Source organism: Pseudomyrmex gracilis, unplaced genomic scaffold, assembly GCF_002006095.1.
Source record: "Pseudomyrmex gracilis isolate BER0280 unplaced genomic scaffold, ASM200609v1 scaffold_81, whole genome shotgun sequence".
NCBI lineage: Eukaryota > Metazoa > Arthropoda > Insecta > Hymenoptera > Formicidae > Pseudomyrmex > Pseudomyrmex gracilis.
The window spans coordinates 457,333-476,462 of NW_018020665.1; the positions used below are offsets into that span (position 1 = coordinate 457,333).

Below are 19,130 nucleotides of genomic sequence, written 5' to 3' on the forward strand. Positions count from 1 at the left end.
CCGACCGAGATAGATGCCTCGCGCCTCTCCTACTTTTAGAAATTTATTTGTCAACAAGATGGCAGTCTCCGCTTTGTAGTATTTCCAGTGGTCGTGCTGGAAATTCGGCGTGCCCGAAACTTGGCTGCACGCGATGTCGCAATTCATTTTCATCTATTCTGCTTTTAATTGTCGTCTTTATTAAGCTCAAATCTCTCTTTGATCGCTCGCGAGTTGTCTACAATATACAATTTATTTTATGAAGCTGTGTGAAACTGTTCCAGTTGGTTAGGTCGACACACATGAGTTACACGTCGGAATGAGATAATTACATAAAACCATATCTTAGCAGACGCGGTTTCAAAAAAATGAGATATAATTAAATAACATTTTTTTTTCGGTAATTTATGTGCGACGAGATTAAAGAGAAGAAAAAATGCACGCACAATGACCGCGCGTTTCAGTTCCGAGTACTTAATTACGCAGAGACATGAGATACAAAGAAAATCTCGTGATAATTATGCGATTATGAATAATTATTGTGCGTCGCCGCGTCCTGCGAATGCACAATGCGCGCTATACTCGATACACCTGGTGACGTAATTGCGACGCACATTTAACGATGTGTTTGCACACGTATGCGATTGCACGTCATCGTGTCGCAGGATGCACATCTATTCTCCCGTCTCGCGAAATTGCGGTAAATTAGGTGCGTAAGCGTGCATTAACAGTAATAAGCGCGGCTTGCTTTGCAATCGGCGTTGATGCGGAAGTTACATTCAAGGTTGTGAAGCGTCGTAATTTTTTTCTCACTATTGTAATTATACAAATGTTCCATGCAAAATTTCAGGGAGAATGTCTAATCAACAATTTTCTTATGGAAATACTTTATGGTAGGCTCTGGGGATAATTGGATACAAAATCATCGCAATGAATTGTTCGCGCATCAGAATAAAAATCATGTCGGAGATACATATATGTATACACGTCGGTTAAATTCACGCAAAGTCCCCGATGTTACGACAAGCCAGGAATAATCGTTCGACACAAGCGCCACAAACTCGTCCCTAGTCTATGTAGGGCAATGCTCAAAAATATGAACGACCATGCTCCTTAACAATCGCCATATGTGTCGAGCAATAATTCAGACACTTGTCACGGCACTCGAACATTACCAAATGAGCCGGCTAAAGAAAGAAATCTGGTAAGGGAGAGAGAATTGAAAGCACAAAGAAAATTTTAAGGAAAAGAAAACAAAAGAAACAAAAGAAGGAAAACAAAGAACACCAGAAAACTAAAACAGCAAACATTTCCGCAGTTAAAAAACAAAGAATCTTTTTTTCTCGTAGTTTTTCAATTTTTTAAAGTTTGAAATTTAAGAAGACAAGCGCTTTGTTTGAATTCTAAAATAGAGTGTTTTAGATCTTTATTCTTAGGACAACAATTATCAAATTTTCGCGTATCCCATTGTGAAATTGAATGTGAAATTGTAGAATTTTGTAAAACCTTTTCAAGATTTTCTGTGTTTTCAAGATTTTTGTTTGTGATTCTCTCTGTTTTTTCACTTGTCGACAATTTTGAAAGCGAAGATCGACGTTTAAGAAAGAAAGGAAGAGGTGAGAGAGGCAGAAGAGGCCGAAAAGGAGGCAGGCAATGGTTTTAGTGGCTGCAGGCGTCGTCGGCGCGGGCGCGAACGAAAGAAAACATAAATAATCGCGTTCAAATGAGACAGGAAGGAGGAGAAGAAGGAAGAAGAAGACGAAGAAGAAGAAGAAGAAGGGCTGGGCCCCTCTCTTGGAGCCACACACGGCGACTCGGCGCTTGTGCGTTTCGACCTCGTCGAACTTCATGCTTGGCTGCGAGCTATGCTGCTCCACCCTCTCTTGTCGCCCTCCCAACGACGCTGAGGAGGAAGCTGACACGACTTTGATTGTCAAAGCCGCTTCGTACCAAATCCTTTTGCGTTCGTAAATGACGTATCTCGCGTACCCAACGTTGTCTATTTGATATCTCGAACGAGTTATCTCGCTATATCGAATATACATCGCTCGTTAGACTTCGCGATTCGATGTCTTTCAAGGTTTCAGATTGTATTGCGACGCGAGATGCAACACGCATGCGTGAGGGTTAATTAATTCGCCGTTCGGGACGAAGCAACACGCGCGTCGCGTGAGCAGAGATTAAAATTAACGCGCTTCCGCTCGTCGACGTCGAAGCGACGTTAATGATCATGTTATGATATCACACTTTTCTTCTCATCGAGACCCCTGACACCGACGGACGGCTGCGTGTCGCCGCTCGCACTGCCGGGAATTAACGCTCAAGTGGTTGCGTGAATTTTCATGAGTCTCTGATGCGCGCGTCTACTATCTAGGATAAACAAAAAAAAAAAAAACCTTGTCGTTAGGTAGCAGTAACACATTTCTTCCTCGGTATATTGCGATGCATCATAGATCTTCGCGATTGCAATTCCAACGAGGTGGCAATCTCCCTCAATAGTAGTTTCTTTCAGATCTTGAACGTTGAATATGTATATGAATATCATCGGAAGTGTCAAGTGAACATGAAAAGCTTGCAAATAAGTAATAGTTTATTTAGAAATAAACGTAATTTTTCTAGTTATAATTGATATCTTTTGAAAAGAAATTACACCGAAATTGTAAGTATGTCCTAATTTTCAGGACAAAAAAGACCTGGAATTCTCTGATTTCTCGCGTGGACAGATATTCTTTCGGGTCCATTTCGTTGACAAAGGCGCGTCGCGTTTGAATTAAAACGTCGCTAGCGACGTTACGTCGCGACGTATTTATAAATCAGTCGGCGTATGATAATTTAATTTTATCGCTAGTCGTCACCATAACGGCAGAGCGGCGTTTCGGCGGCAAAGGGCGAAAAAAAGGCGGCGGAGATGGGCGTGCGAGCGTGGCGGAGAGCGAGCGCGCACAAGCGGCACTAAATAGCGCGCCGAGGCGAGAGAAACGTCGGGACCCCTTCCTCAATGAGCGTGTCTCTATTAAATCTATTATTAGAGACTCGGGACTCTACGGGTGCGAAAGCATCCCTTTCAATTACCTACGGCTTCATTTCGCGCCGTCTCTACCGGGTGTGTGCGACTTCGGGATGTGCGCGTAAGTAAGGGGACGATAGCGTTCGCATAAGCTCCTCGAAAGGAGTTTCGTAAAGATCGCACGGAGCCGAGGATATTATTCGAGGATCCGACCGATCTGGATTGGAGCATCCGGAAAGATCCGGAGGGTTTAAGGATGCAATAGGATTAAAGTATCAAGGGATCCGTAAAGTCAGAGACCTAAAATTCTGAGATGTAAATACTGGAAGATTTGAAAACTCAAGAATCCTCAAGAATATGAAGATCTAAGTGAGAGAGAATCCAAGAGAATACCGGAGATGGATTCACATATATTTTCCGGAGATTCGAGAACGTGAGGAATATATTTTAGAAGGTGAAAGTCACAGAGTTGGGGATATTTCAAACATTTCGAAAAAGTTGTTGATGTTCAGAAATTGATCCCGCAGAGTTTATTCGAGATGATATGAACTTCCGACAAAATCTCCGAACACATACGAGGAATCTAAATCAGAAGATTCGAGAATGTGATAAACTTTCTACAATTTCAAGGTTGCGAAAATTTTTTCGACAAAATATGAGGTTTGAAGAAAAGAGAAGGGAAAGCGAGTAGTCATCATTATTTATCGGCAAACGTCAATATCGTAGCACTGTATAAATCCGTTGTAAAATATTGCGACAACGTTCAGACTCTCTTCATTTCGCAAAGACAAGTATAGATTTCCGTGTTGTTTGCAACACGCCGATCAAAAACGCCCGTCAAGCTGTCCATTACCGAAGCTGATTTACTGTTGTGTTAAGGTCGCTACCGCAATTAAACGCCGTGCGTGGCAACGATCGACGTGCATAATGTCGCCGTAATGAGGAAACACGCGTTTCCCGATAAACTGAATATTATCGTTGCGTGAAATAATGTTCGACTTTATTCCGCGCTAAGCTGAAGTTTACGATGCTTATCCACCGCGTCGCCTCTCGCGCAATTAGTCTTGCAAATTCGATTACGAGCGCGCGCCGGAACAATACGCGAAGCGTTATCGAGAGTTTATTAGAGGTGCCTTTTAATCATCGAGCTCGCGCCGGCGATTTTAATTTTAAATTGGTTCCGAACACACACACACTTCCTCGGAATATTTTCATAATAACTGTCTTGCGCGCAATTAACGACTTTAGCCTATCAAAAATCTACGGCGCTAAAAATTATTTCCTTCGGGGAGAAATCGAGTCTTGGCAATTATTCAATTATGACGATCTTGATCGTTGATCACGAAGAGAGGAGTTACAACAATTTAAATAATAATCTTTGTGTCGTTAGAAAAATATTTTTTTTTTTTTTTTTTTGAATAGCAGTCTTTACATTTTTCACTTTTGTAAATAATGCGATTTGAAATCAATCAACTTACATCACATAATGTCCTGGAACAATTTAGGTACATAATTGCAGACGTATCAAAGAGAAGACACATTGCGAGAAAGCAACATCTTATTTTGTTCTTCGTTTATATAAAAAAAAAAAAAAACTTACACGCAGATGTGGGTCGCTAATGGACACTCCGGAGCGTCCAGTTTTTGTTACACAAAGTGTGATTTAGATCTGTATCATTCTCGAAGCCTCAATTATCCAAATTTGCGTAAAAGGAAAAAAGTGAATGAGTTTGGGGTTTTCGACCTCTTCCTGCTCTTCGCGTAATTTCTCTTGTAAAAAGGCTTGCACTTCCTGGTTATATGGACCTGTGCACGCGAGGCGCGAGTAAGTTGGCGTCCGGAGACCGTCGTGTCTTCTCTGTCCGCTCCGCCCACTGTGTTCGCAAATTCTCTCTCAATTTTCATCAGCCCAGCGCTTCGCAGCTGGACGTAATTGGCTATCTGTCTTTCGATCGGTCGCGCCGATCTGTCCTCAGACCGTCGATCGGTGACGAGTCCTGATGTAGGGTTCTTCGTGTACTGCTGACAGAAAATTGCTTTCCGCCGGTCTTGAAAATGCGCAAATTTCGCATTGAAATTTTTGTCGCGTGACACGCTGTGGAACTCGAAGTTACGCGGCATTTATATGCACTGGGTGTATATATTTATATGAGTGTTTCATCATATTCCATGTAAAACTAGAATTTGCAAAAGAGAACAAAACACAAAATGTTTTTATATATTAAATTATCTTTGACAATTTGGAGATTATTAATAAACGAAAAGACAAAATTTTTAATCACATAAAACAATTATTTTAAAAGTCGAAATATTACTTTTACAACGGCGAGACACCCTATAGATGCGGCGTTTTTGTTCACGACGATTAACTGACTAATAACGACCGAAATCTTCTTGTATGACGAAGAAGATTTTCGAAAATTGCGAGCAGGTACATACGTCGGTGACCATTTAAAGACGAAATCGAGTCTTTCTCTGGCAAAACACGATATACCGTCAAAAAAGATCTACAAAGGATACAAAAGGATTCGTGCGTGATAGCAACAAACGGTCGACACATTGTTGCGAATAACGAGACGAATTCACAAAACTTCTATTCTCGACTTTACCTGATACATATTCAAATTTCAGAAATTAAAAACTCTTCTTACTGACACGTACTTGCGATATGTTTTGTTTTACAAATCGGCTCACTTCGTTGTATTATTTCTTATTTGATATAAAAAAAAAAATTGCTCCCTTTCTTCACGCTCAAAAGATTTTTTATTATTTATTACACATTTTGGTTGCTCTTTCGATGATACCTTCGTCTAGTTAATCTCGTGCTCTTCAATAACTCGCGAACGCGAAAAATCACCGGATGTCTCGTTCGCGCTTTGCACACGTCATGGCATGCGTTCTCATGCGTGGCGGAGCGTCATCTCACGGGATGCATCTCCCGCGAGGATTTATTCGCACGCGGCGGACTCGATAGCTACCGAGCCGAGCAGAACGGCGAGCATGCGGGGCGAATTTATCACGCGGTATACCTCTCGCTGCGCGCTACCACGACCGACATCGTAAATCGGTCTGGGAAGTGGTCCAAACGTTTGGCCGAGCCGTGTCAGCGAAATCGTATAACTTCGACGGACCGACCGCGTTTGTCGGAAAGCCCGCTTCAGTGGCGCCGAGGCATCAACGCTATCGCTGAGCAGTTTTTATTCGACAATGTGTGATAAAAACCTTTCTGTAATGCAAAATTTTATCTAATCAAGTTTCGGAAACATTTGTTTCTTTAAATTAATAATGTAAATATAATTATTTTATATCATATCTGTGAAGGGGGAAGGGAAGAAAGAATTGAAAAATCACAAATCACATTATTCAAAACATAGAAGTATAATAGAATTATTGATCAAAAAAAATATTTTCATCGCGTGAATTCTAAAGAAAGAAATATTGAAATTTCTATGAAATATAACGCCGCACGCCAATGCGAACCTCCCGTAAAGTAAAGAGCTTGACAGGGAATGTTAGTCGGTAAAGCGTCGATATCAAAGACCAGAAGTCATTCTGACCTCGCGAAACTCAAAGAACGGCGGCGTCGGAATATCGCCGGCGATTCGCTCGTAAAGTGACGACGACGACTACGACGACCACGACGACGATGCGTATCGTCAGGCAGACCGGCAGACGACCGATGACGAGAAGCGAATGAAGCGAAAAGGAGACGGACGACGGAGGTGGCAATGTTGTCGAGAGGGCGACGATGCTGACGGCGGGTGGTGGTGGTGGCGGGCCAGATGTTTGGCTAATGATGTCAGCGGAATCGTAACTAAAACCGAGGCGGCCCCGAGCTTAGCACCGGCTTAGCCTCAGCTTTGAAGGAAAGAGTCTTATTACTAGCGGCCTGCACGTGCTGCTCGTGAGCGCGAAACTGTAGGGTAATTGGACCACCCACTCGACACACACCAACACCACTCACGCTCCCTCGCCTTCCTTCTTTGTTTTTTTCATTCTCTCTTTCTCTCTCTCTCTCTCTTTCTCTCTCTCATTCTCTATTTCTTTTTGCTCCCGGCCTCCGTCGCCGAGGACGCGAAAACGGCGGCGAGCTTTCGACAAGCAGATAAACTGGAAGTCGCGCGACGACTTCCAGTTCTGCTGTCGTTGATGTAGCTAAGCGACGGACACGCGGAAGGAAATGCTGACGTGTGTCTGTGGGCTTATCGAGAAACACCAGTTTTGTGCGATTCGTGAAATCATTATACGACTACTGGATAAACGGGGAATAAACGTGTGACAGAAACGGATGTGACTTGTTGCCTCGTAAATGCGCATTGATTATAGATTACAGATGTTGCTACAAGATCCATCATTATTGTCTTTCTCTCTCTCTCTCTCTTTCTTTCTTTCTTTCTTTCTAGTAATTAAATTATATTTGAAATTATATTTGAAATATTAGTCTTGAATATTGTTAAAAAGATTAAATATAATCTTAAAAATTTTGTATTTCTATAAATTAAAAATGTTTTTTATTAATTATAGTTCAAAAATTAATTGTAAAACCAGAGTGTGATATCGAAGTGTCTGTTAATTTTATTAAATTGGATTTTTATCGTGGAAACCGAACGCCTTGTTTGTTTCTGACTTTGAGTGCGAATTAATTGGACCACCTACGGACAACTGAGCGTTGCGACAAGCGGTTCTCTTTTCCAAATAAATAACGCGCGTGTTGCGTCTCGTTTTGAGTAACCAAAAGACCCCAAATCGAAGCAGCAGGAGCGTGTCGTTCGAGCGAACCGCACATCTCGTATGTGACACTCGACCCGGAAGACAGCTGATTTATGTTTTCTGGAACGCTCGCCGGACGGAAATTGGATAGGTCCGTGTCGTGGGATATCACTGCGTTTGTTTGACATTTTTATGTGGTACCGCTCGATGTTTTCCTTTATTCGGGTGCCAGCGAGAAGACGCTAATTAACGCGCCTAATCACCCAATTACCGAACCTAAATTCTGTTTCAACCAACTAACACCTTATTAACACGTTCGCTGCCACTCCGGTTTTGCGTTGCGCTATTCTGGAGTATTCGCGCGTGTGTGTGTGTATTGATTTTAATTTTAATAATTAATAACCTTAATGGAAAGCTCATGGAACAATTACGGTTATGCAAATTTTCTAACAATAACATCTGCGATGCTCAGTTGCTCAAATGACATGCTGGGGCTGGCACAGATTAAAATCTACCTCTGCATATACGTTGTCAACGTCAAACATGTTAAAGAATTGTGCTGTATCTTTATGCTCGCGTGTATTCTTTTACAATACTCGGAAAAATTTACATTTGACATTAAAAGGTAGGTTAGGTTAGATTATTAAATAATAAGAGCGTCACAAATAATATTTGAAAAATTAATGAGATTTATACGTCGGAAAACGTAAGTTGAATAGATAAAATATGAGAAATTTCACGGGTTTGTATTCGGACCGTTGGAGCTTTGTTCGAGACGTACTGTCAGCTAAACATGTTCTTTCATGGTCGTGAGAAAAATTTTGTCAATATGTTTGTCTATGTTACGTTCAAACGCGAAAAATTTTGTCAATTCAACACGTGTTTTCAAAACTTAGCAACGGTCTGAGCGGTCAGGTAAACTCTGAGTCAGAAATTTATTCTCAGACGAGTTTGCGGAAAATGTAGGGCAAAAGTCAAAGAGGACAAGAGCTAGGTTTAAGGCGATGGGAACGATATCGAAAAACGGGGCCACCTGTATATCTATCACGTCGTGGGTGGGCTTGTAGGGTAATGCGAAACATCCAACTTAGGGCACAGATCCGACTTAGGGTACATTTCCTTAAGGGTAGCTCGCATAAGAAAAAGATAGGGAACGGGAAGGAGTGAGAGTGAGAGAAAAAACAGTCTGACCACTTAAGAGGCTACTACAAACGTGACGATGTGTAGTCCAACACGTAGACAAACTTTCTCGGATTTCCTCGTGCGGACCACCGTGTCGGTCGATGATTCTTTGTGGGCCGAGTCTGAACAAGCATTCTTTGCAGCGAGAGTTAAAAGTTAACTTTGGCGATGAATGATCCAAGTTATGAAAAAATGATGAATTGCAAAACGAAAAGGAAATTATTGGATTGTGAGCGACCAACAATCTGTAATGCGTATCAAAGGCAACAGTGGAAAGCGTTGCAAATACAAATCTGTAATTTCTCAAAAGATTTGCGCACAATATGCATACAGTAGTTTCTCTTTTGTGTGCCGCGGAAATAGAAACATAAGTAGCTCGAATATTTGTCACGTTTCTTTCATATTTCATATTTTTTTCACATCTACATCTTTTTCAAATTGTAAATCATTTTTGTGCTTTTGTGAACTAGTCCTTTTAACCGTTTCTCTTTCCTTTTTTTTCTGAAGGATTAACTTCTGTATTCAAATAAAGCTGCTTATTTTGTTTGATTGAAAACAAAATGATTTGGTTCAAAACGACAAATGAGACATCGATACAACTTTTCTATTTTCGGAAAAAAAAACAAACAGAATAGAAAATGCGCGTTCCATGATTTAGGATTTTTTTTTTCTCATGGCGCCCCCGAAGGATACCCGTGTATCAACGACGCTTACCGTATCTCTTCCCTTCAATCCCCTCCCGATTGTCTATCTCCCGCCCTTGTGATGGTAGGTACGTCGCTTCGCCGCCTTCTTCTAATTTTACGAGCCGTTGACTCCCGATCGATGGAACGAACCGTTTCGAAACAGCCGACCGTTTTCCGCCACGCGCCGTTGCTCGTCGCGCTGGTGACGTAATTTTCCCGAAGCGAAGTCGGGAGAGAGCTCACGCTACGCGAGCGGGTAATAAGATCGGGGAATTTGCGAGAGATCGCCTCGATGTTAATGCGAGTCCGAGGGCGACCGAATCTCCGATTCTGCCGATCTCTCTCTCGTCCGTCGCAGCGACTAACCATCGCTTTTCCGTCTGTTACAGATCACGAAGCTCAAGATCGACAGTAATCCCTTTGCTAAGGGCTTTCGGGATTCTTCTCGTCTTACCGACTTCGAAAGGTGAGTTACTTGATAACTTATGTTAACTATGCAACAGCAAAATAACAAGAGTAGTGTACTTTATATAACATCTTTATAGAAAAAAAACCACAAATCACACGTAGAGCTATACAAAGTCTCTTGTACTTTGTTAAATATTGCAAGTACAAGGGTAAAAGATTTTTTGTGTGAAAAACGCAAAAAAATATATATATTTCTAGCTATGTCATATAGTATCCTTAAAAACTTTTTGGCTTTTGTTCCGAAAAAAATTTCACAACATTTCACGGACTTTAGAAAACGAAATATATAATGGAGCAGTTTTCCTTTCAGGGAGACGATGGAGTCGATGCTGGCGGAACAGCAATCGCTGAGGTTTCCGCATCGACTGCCATTCGAAATGGAACAGCTCCAGGCGGGTGCAGTCAGCAATCTCAGCCTGGAGGAGAAGGCCCTCTGGGCTGCTCGTTCTCAAATGCTGCTGAGGGCGGCTGCGGCCGTAGCCGTCAGCAGTCCTTACGCTCAACTGGTCAACCCCACTCTGGTCTATCCAGGTGTATCGGCGGCGGGAACTAGCCATCAGCAGCAGCAGCAGCATCAGCAGCAACAGCAACAGCAGCAACTGGGCCATCTGTGGTGGGCGGCGTCGTCGATCGGACCCATCTTCGCAGCGGCGCACCATCAGCAGCAGATCGCATCTGGGTCCAGCACCCAGCAGAATCCGACGGGACCCGCAGCACCGCGACCACTCTATCCCTCACCCCTCGTGCTAGCTCACCACCGATTTTCGCCGTATCACACCACAGCGACTGTTCCCAAGTCCTCAACACCTGCTGCGCCATCACCGTCACCGTCCAGAAGAGCCACGCCATCGCCTACGGACAGTCTCAGCAGGGAGGCTCAGGACCTCTCGCCTTCGTAGTCGTTGGCTTATAAGTGACTTTTCTAGGAAAATATCAGTCACTATTTCAGTGTGAACAAAATTATGAGTGAGGTTGGCAGACTTTCTGTTTACAGCGAGACGAAAGCCAATTTCTCTCCTTAGGAAACAAAAAAATTCCAGATATAGTAGCGGTCCTTTTACAGGCAAGTGTTCAGAAACTTTTTTTTTATGTACTAAAAGATTTTTCTAGAGTAACACACCCTGAAGGATAGTTTAATTATTCATGGATACGTTCACAAACCGTGCGACGAAATATGTAGTGAGACAACAATCGTGCTTTACGATATTTATTCTTCACAAAAATGCAAAAAATTAGTGCGTGATAAAAGTTGATTTTCTCTGCGCGCCGTTTTTGTATTTAAATCGCATTTGTTATAGACAAGTTCTGTACTTTTTACTTTTCTCTTTGTTAAAGCCGATAATGATCGAAAATTAAAGACGTAAAGTGCTTAAACAAATACTGTTGATTATTTGTTATTACCCACGTTTACTATTAATCATTTTTGTTAGGTTTCAGATTAAGTTATTTTGTTTTATATTTATAAAAAAAATTATTTTTTTGTGATAAAAGAAAAAGAGACAATTTTCTTTTTTAGCAAAATATACGTGCAATACATTATGTGGTAGTAAATTATAATCGTGTTTCTAAAATTCGAAAAAGGAGCCGGTCTCCTCTTTTTATCGGATGATAAATGCAATACGGTTATAAAAAAAAAAAAATAAAACTTATATATATAAACTTGCGGATAACGTGACGATATGTTATAAAAAGTCTTCGCACCGAAGATCAACTTTCATCGCGTGTGTCAGAACATCCATACAGTGAGCATCGGGTGTAACGCCGAAATCGACTCGGAACTCTAAATAACGACGATAATTGTGGTGTCAAAAGTTTTAAGACAGCGCGAGTCGTCGTTGCTTCGACGCGCTCATCGATGTGAGAGCGGGAAAGAAATACACGCTTTACGCTCGCCGGTCTCGGCTGAACTCTCGACCTTTGACGAGCGAGGTAGCGAGCGGACACAGAAAACTCCCAGAGTCCTCACGTGACTCAACGATTTCTGTTGTCTCTTGACTGGATCCTGGGATCGCGAGAGGATTCGAATCTATAAGTGTATATCTCGTTTTGGAAACCAATAGATCCAACCGTGATCATGATAAGGATGTATTTAGCGATACACTTCGGAGAGGAATCGCTACGATGAAATATTGTTACGCAGAAATTTGTTACGCATGAAGACTTCAGAGCTATTCTAAGGTATTTCGTACCTCTAAGTTCACATTTTTACATTTGCAAAAATTTGTTATACCTAAATATGTACATATATATACAGCGAAACTAAAGTATTCGTATTTTTAAGTGTATATAGTTTTATATATTTGCAGAAATTTGTTACATATGCACGTTTAGTCAAAAATTTAATTATTAGTCGTGTCTTATCTTTAAGTTTTATTATTTTCATGCAGTATATTTGTTCTTATTTCTTCTTTTATTTTTATTCAAAATAAAACTCTCGACGACGCTACGTTAATTTTGTGTGGTAATTTTTCAAAAAGACAAGCTTTACAAAGAGATTTATGCAGTTTTGTAGTAATTTGACAGTATAGCAACAAAATTGTTGATTTCACATTTTTACATTTCATTAAAGCTTGAAAATTTTTTTTTTTACGCATTATGTATCGTTTAATTATATTGCGAAGAAAATTGTAACTTAATTTAACTTATTTGAAAGTTGTGAGCGAGCGATAGCAAAGATCACGGCAAACTTTAGCACAAAGTTGCACGAATGAAAAGAAATACGAATGCAATGTAAATATATATAACGATCTTGGTTCTCAAGGTGGCGTAATTGCCGTACATAATACCGTGCATATATGCATCTTTAAAGGTAACTAAGTTGTGCGGACTAAAGTCTCTAATTGTATATAGATATAGATATAAATATATATATATATATATATGTGTGTGTATATATATATATATATATATTATATATACACTTGCGATGTAAGGTAACTACGCCTTTATCTCCTGTAATATAAGCTGTATATTTCGTATCACGAGCTATTGTTATCGTTATTTATGTTCCATATTTCGAACGCGGAGAAACGTCAAGCGCGGAGCGCGTTCTTTTCGATTAACGAACAAATCTGGTATCTTGACGAGAATCAGAAATTTCAAAGTTCTGTGGATTTTCAGATAAATCGAGATACAAATTTAATGGGCGACAATTTTTGCGCGTTCTCCGCGAGAACCTGAAAAATTATTATCCGGCATCTAATAGTAGTGTAGAGTGTTATATTGTTAATGCTTGTGTTGTGCAAAACGCATACGCCTATTGCTATGCAAGCTCAGAGAAAAAACGAGAGAGAGCGAGAGAGAGCGAGAGAGAGAGAGAGAGAGAGAGAGAGAGAAAGAGAGAAAAAGAGAGATATTATTATCCCTCCCTTGTAAATATACCCTAATAAAACTCTTGTACCGAGCGCACCGTTCCAAATGTTTCCTCCTCGTCGTAACACATGTTTTTATCCCGTTTTACATTTATTTAAAAACTATTTCTTAAAAACGCGCGTATATAACAAATAAAATAAAAAATCTACAAATTCATTTATATTTTCCACACATTGTTAGTTCACTAATAAAAAATTCAGGATAAGAGTTACAACAAAACTGCATTATTGTTAATCGTAGCGTTCATCAAAAGAAATAGCAAAACCACTTTCTTTCATATTATTCATCATCGTGTGAGAACGCGTTTCAAATCAATCATTCAATAGGATTCATTTTCTCATTCTTAGGACGACTGAATCTGACTGATCGTGAGGCAAGAAATTCCGGATACACAGAAAGAAAGGAATTCCGCTTGTAGAGGTTGGCGTGTGTACGTTCAAGCAAATGTTGGCAGTTTTGTATAGTTAATCAGGATACCCTATTTATATATAAAGACATCATCACGCAATCCTCAAGCCGGTTGTGTGTGATTAGGGGTTACCTACGTCTGCTAGAAAAGCGAGAACTGATCGTCGAACACGGCACGAAGTTGTTCTCACAAAAGTGCTCGTCTCGGTTTCTGCTGAGTATTTTTTATCAGCGGACATAAATTTTGCAAAACACATATCGTTCAATACAGTAGTAAAGTGTGAAGTTTCAAACAGATCGTTTTGAGAGGTTTTAAAAATTTAATATATTCTTAATGAAGAAATTTTTTTATACTGAGTTTTTATAAAATTTTTTATATATATAGTATGAAAAAAAATACAAACTCTGCAGAATATCTTATTTAGAATTTACGATATGTCGAGTATCATATATATATATGTTTATTTTTCTCGTGAGTTAAGAGGTTATATATTATTTTTTTAGCTTTGTTAATTTATCGTTTCTTATGAGAGTATATATTAGTAGTTCGTCGAGCAATCATCGCGTCGTTAAGCGAGAGCAGGATGAATACATTTCCGTCGTTATGGTCATATCAGACGGCCATTAGGTGAACAGTCGTGCAGCCGGTCATGCGTTCGGTCGGTCGATCTATCCTTCGCTCGTAAATCACGCGTGCGTTTGGCACGAAGAAAGAGAGCGATGGGAGTCGCTCGTATTATGCGCAGGCGTCGAGAAAAGTGACACGTTGAGAGAACGTTACGACAAAAAAAGGGAAAAACCGGACTGCAATGTCGCGCCGGTATAAACATCGAGGATGTCCGCTGCTTGATTAGGGCTCCTTCCTCGTCGCGAGGTCGTAAAGCAACGATTACGATCTCGCCTTCAAGAAAAAAGCAAGGGAAAGCGTGAGTCTTCTTAGCTCATTAAAGTAGAACACATTAAGCTAACTTCAAATAAAAGCGTAATTTATGAAAAATTCTTTCTCTTCTGTTGCGTCTAAAAAGACATTTAAAAGACGTTATAATCCATTCAGATGTATCCATCGGATACATTTTACACTCATATACATTGTCTTTAAAACTCTCGTATATTCTTAACTTTTAGATTATCCTATTTTACACAAAGCATAAATTGCAAAGTTAAAGGTATGAAAAAAATTCAGGTAAATCTAATAACAGAAAATTATATCCTTGGAATGGTTATTTTTCTATCATTGACTCCTGGGAAAATATTCAGATATCGCGCTTCTAACGTGAATCCTGTATAATTTCGCACAGAGCGAGCGTTACCTGTTATCCCTGTGAGCAGCGGTTCCGGCGAGCTTACTCTCCGGAGCCTGTCCCGCAGGACACGACGCGAGTCGCCGCGGTGAGACGGTGCGGTGGCGTTTTAATGCGAAATGAAGGCATTATAAACTCATTAGCTGGTGAGCGAGCCCGGCTTGCGTGTAAATATGCGCGCATCGGCTACTCTTTATTTGAATATACACGAAACATTAACGGCTCCATTCGCCGAGTCTTCCTTCGTTCTTTGTTACGTATATACATCTTCGGCGCCGATTCGCCATCTCGTCTGTTATCTTATTTTTTTTTTTTTTTTTTTTTTGTTAGCACATACTGAGTTCTCTTTTAAAAAAACTCTCGATATATAAATATAATATAACAGATTGTTGCAACGCGATAAAGAATGTAAAGGTGCTTGAAAATGTTTTATCTTACTGATACACACATGCGTTCAGGTTTTGTTATTTTGTTTGACACATAACTTACGTCTTACACTACTCATTAAATTAATACGCCGCTTTGTATATCCACGACGTTTCACGTACAATCTTGTTTTGCGCTTGCAAGTTTTCGTGTTTTGGTCGCACATTCTTCTTCGCCTGGATGCATTCGTCTTCATATCTTATTATGCTAATTTGTACTGCACAATTTTTGATTCCCTGTGTGTGGAATGCCTTGAGGAGGATTTATATCTTAAGATATGTAATGAACTTTACCTCTTCTCCTTTCTCTCGCTCTCTTATGACGAATATCCGTTCGAGGGAAAAAGAAAGACAGACTCTTCTTCCTTCTCTCCCTCGCCTCTTTTTCTTACTTCGTCTTTGAAGAGATACTGCGTCAACCTTAATAACAACTTGCTTAACCGACTCAGGGCTTCGCTCATCCAGCGTGTCTGTTAAATCGTTAATTACCCCCGCGAGAAGATCTCAAAAAAGCAATGTCGGAGAATGGAGAGAGAGAGAGAGAGAGAGAGAGAGAGAGAGAGAGAGAGAGAGAGATCAAACTAAAAAGAGCAGAATCTGAACGAACAAACGCTGAGAGAACTAACTTGTGAAGTATGAAGAAAAGCTACAACAAGAAGAGGGGGAGGAGAACGAAGAATGACGATCGAGTCGTCTCGTCCTTTTTTTCCTCGTTCCTTCTTCTTTCCATCTTTCTCTCCTCTTGCATTTTGCATCTCTTGGAACTGGAAGCTGCGCCAATGCGAAACGCCCACTTCCTCTGTCCGATCTTCGGCCACTTTATTCTGCATTTGATAATGTAAAGGAACACAAAAAGGTGAGTTAAGAAGAAAGAGTTACAAAAGGTAGGAGAGTGCGGAGAGAGAAAAAAGAGAAAGATTAGGTAGTTGGTTTGCCTAATTTGCTCAGTAATGTCCAGTCGAGAAATAACGAGTTGGGAAGAGAGAGACAGAGGAAAAAGAAGGAGGAGGAGAAGAGGAAGGGGAATGCTTAACACCTAACTACGACATTAATTATGTCGGTTGCCACAGGTGCCAACAACCTGATTATCAGAGCTCGATCGTTCGTTTCGATTACGTTGACTTCTCTCAAGCGCGCGAGCGAGACATCAACCCTCTGTAGTCCTCTCGAATTATATTGTCCTTTAGGGGACATATTAATAAATGCGTTAATTAAACAAATTAAACTTAAAACTTAATAGTATATTTATTAGAAAAATTATATTTTATAGAAATTGTTTGGGAAAAAGATTCTATCGTTTGTTAATTGTGTTGTTATCGAATTTACAATCACAAATAAGAAAAGATAAACAAGATAAACGTCTCGTAAGAAAGCGTGAAAAAGTATGGAAAGACCATGTAGTTATATTCGTGAGATTCTCGCAATCGAGTTTGCGCTTTGAGGTGTGGTGGAGAAAAGGGATCGCCGCGAAATAAAATGGCGGTCCGGCGATGCCACCGGTATCGATTGGGTGGTACCAGCGACACACCGTACGTGCACGTAGTATACACACATACTCGCGCGCGTGTACACAGTCGCCGCCGTTTGCTCTCACAATCGCGTCGCATAGTTGCAAACCGCAGTACGGGGTGCCGTTTGGCACGAGGGTTGATGGCACTCGAGGCACGAGATGGCACTCGATCGGCCGGTTATTAACCAATGCGCGTTCGCTTAAGCACGTATTAATTGATCTGAATTAATTTGCCAACACCACGGCCGGCGCCGTGAAATTCCGCAGGGAGGTTTCTGAAATTTGAACAGAAAGCGCTTGTCGTCGACGAATTTATCAGAATTTTACGCAGTCACGTGTCAAACACTCGTGCTCTAATGCGTATATGATCGCGTCGAAATAATAAGCGCCTGAAACATGGCGTAAGTTATAATACACGGTTTCTAGTTCAGTAATGGCACAATACAAACGGAGATAAAACAAAAGTAATAATACATTATCGCTCTCACCGAAGTGCTACTCTTATGCGAGAGCAACACACGACATTTGCTGCTCCGTAACAGAGTACTCTAAATTGACGAATAGTATTACAAACGCACACGCGAGTAACTTACTAGGCACGTGGAAGTATTCGTCGTAGTTTAAAAATCAGACTGCGTAATTTGAAGTTAATCACTTATTAAACACAAAAGTAATTATAAGCTAAAGCGATAAATCAATTGTTGAAGTTGCGCGCAAGATAATTAAAACTTAAGACGTTTGTCGCCAAATGACACGAATGCGTTTTCATTGAGATACGCATCGGTAGTTTCGCGGTCACTTCTAACGCAATAAAGGAACTCATTATTAGGGTGATTCTCCTTTCCTTCTCTGTAAAGAGTCGACGAATCACAGCCTTTGTATAATGACGCGCTTCAGACTCTCTCCGAGAGTCTGGTCCTCGTTAGATCGGGCTTACGCGACACCCGAGCTAGGTAAGTTAAGAAACGAGCCGGGTAGTCTGGATGACTACCGAGAGGTCAAAAGAGACGGAAGGAGAGAAAAGAGAAGGACAGAGAAAGAAGTCCTCGAAGGGCGAAACCCGAGACCCCGGACTCACTCCCCTTCTCGCCTCTTTCCGCCCCTCTTTTCCATCTCCGCCAGATAGAGGTACTTCTATTCATTCATTCGCTCGTTCTCGAGCGCGCGCATGCACGACCTACCGCGCGTCGTCGCTAATCTCGATTTACAGCTGGAAGGAAAATCGACTGCATTCGACATCCAATCGGCTGTTGGAATTGGGTTCCGATACTTCGGCCTATTGCAAACTGGTCGGCCGATCGGTCGGTCGGTGGCTTTCTTCTTTCCGTGCGGTTTTTTTTTTGTTCCCTCGGTTTTTTTTCGGCAAAAATCGAGAGAAGTGACAGTTTTTTTCTGTTGCTTCTTTTAAATCAAAAAAGGAAATGGATTGTGAAAAGGTGACATTTTTACAGCGACAATATGTATGATAAAATTGTCGTTTTATTTTCTAGAAAAATTGTAGAGTTTCTCTCGATTCTTTTCGCTCTAAAAGCGTACATGACGTTTGCACTCAATGCGCTATTTAACGTTGCTCGCAACGCGGTCATTAAAATTTGGCCGACGTGGCGAATGATTTACATTTGTTTGACACGCGGGAAGTTTGCGACGGCGACGCGGAGACCAAATAAGCGCTCGGAAATCCGTCACGGATTCGACGCCTCGGTCTTTTGAAAAATTCAAACAGCACCGCCGATGGATTTTGCATTGGATAGCGAGCGCCATTACGATCGTAAACGTCGATAACCAGAACACACGATAAATTAGGCACAATGGTTTCGCGAATAAATAATAAATCTCGGTCGCGCGATTAAGCGGTACGCTTTTAGCTGCGGCGACTACTTACGAAACGGAAAACGCGAGCACATTGGAATATCCTCATCAAATCTATACGGGCGAGAAAAAAATGTTCTGCGGGCTCGCTACCTGCTGAGAGTATTCTGTATGTTCTTTTATAGAATAGAACGCAATCCGAATGTCGTGATGATCGATCATGCTCTTGACTTGAAAAGAAACTTGGTCAGCAGTCTATCGTTATCTGTTTTG

General features: G+C 41.0%; 1 protein-coding gene across 2 annotated transcripts in view; it reads left to right on the forward strand.

The window, feature by feature from the left end:
• Positions 1 to 13,436, forward strand: part of LOC109855125 (T-box transcription factor TBX20-like) — a 40,519-nt gene extending 27,083 nt beyond the window's left edge. Inside the window, exons 5-6 of one of the 2 annotated variants that reach the window (XM_020428985.1) lie at positions 9,954 to 10,030; positions 10,331 to 13,436. In XM_020428985.1, coding sequence (XP_020284574.1) covers positions 9,954 to 10,030; positions 10,331 to 10,931 — 678 coding nt within the window. In that variant the 3' untranslated portion in view covers positions 10,932 to 13,436. The remainder of the gene's footprint in view (positions 1 to 9,953; positions 10,031 to 10,330) is intronic. The other variant, XM_020428986.1, reaches the window with a different exon arrangement.
• The last annotated feature ends 5,694 nt before the right edge of the window (positions 13,437 to 19,130 follow it).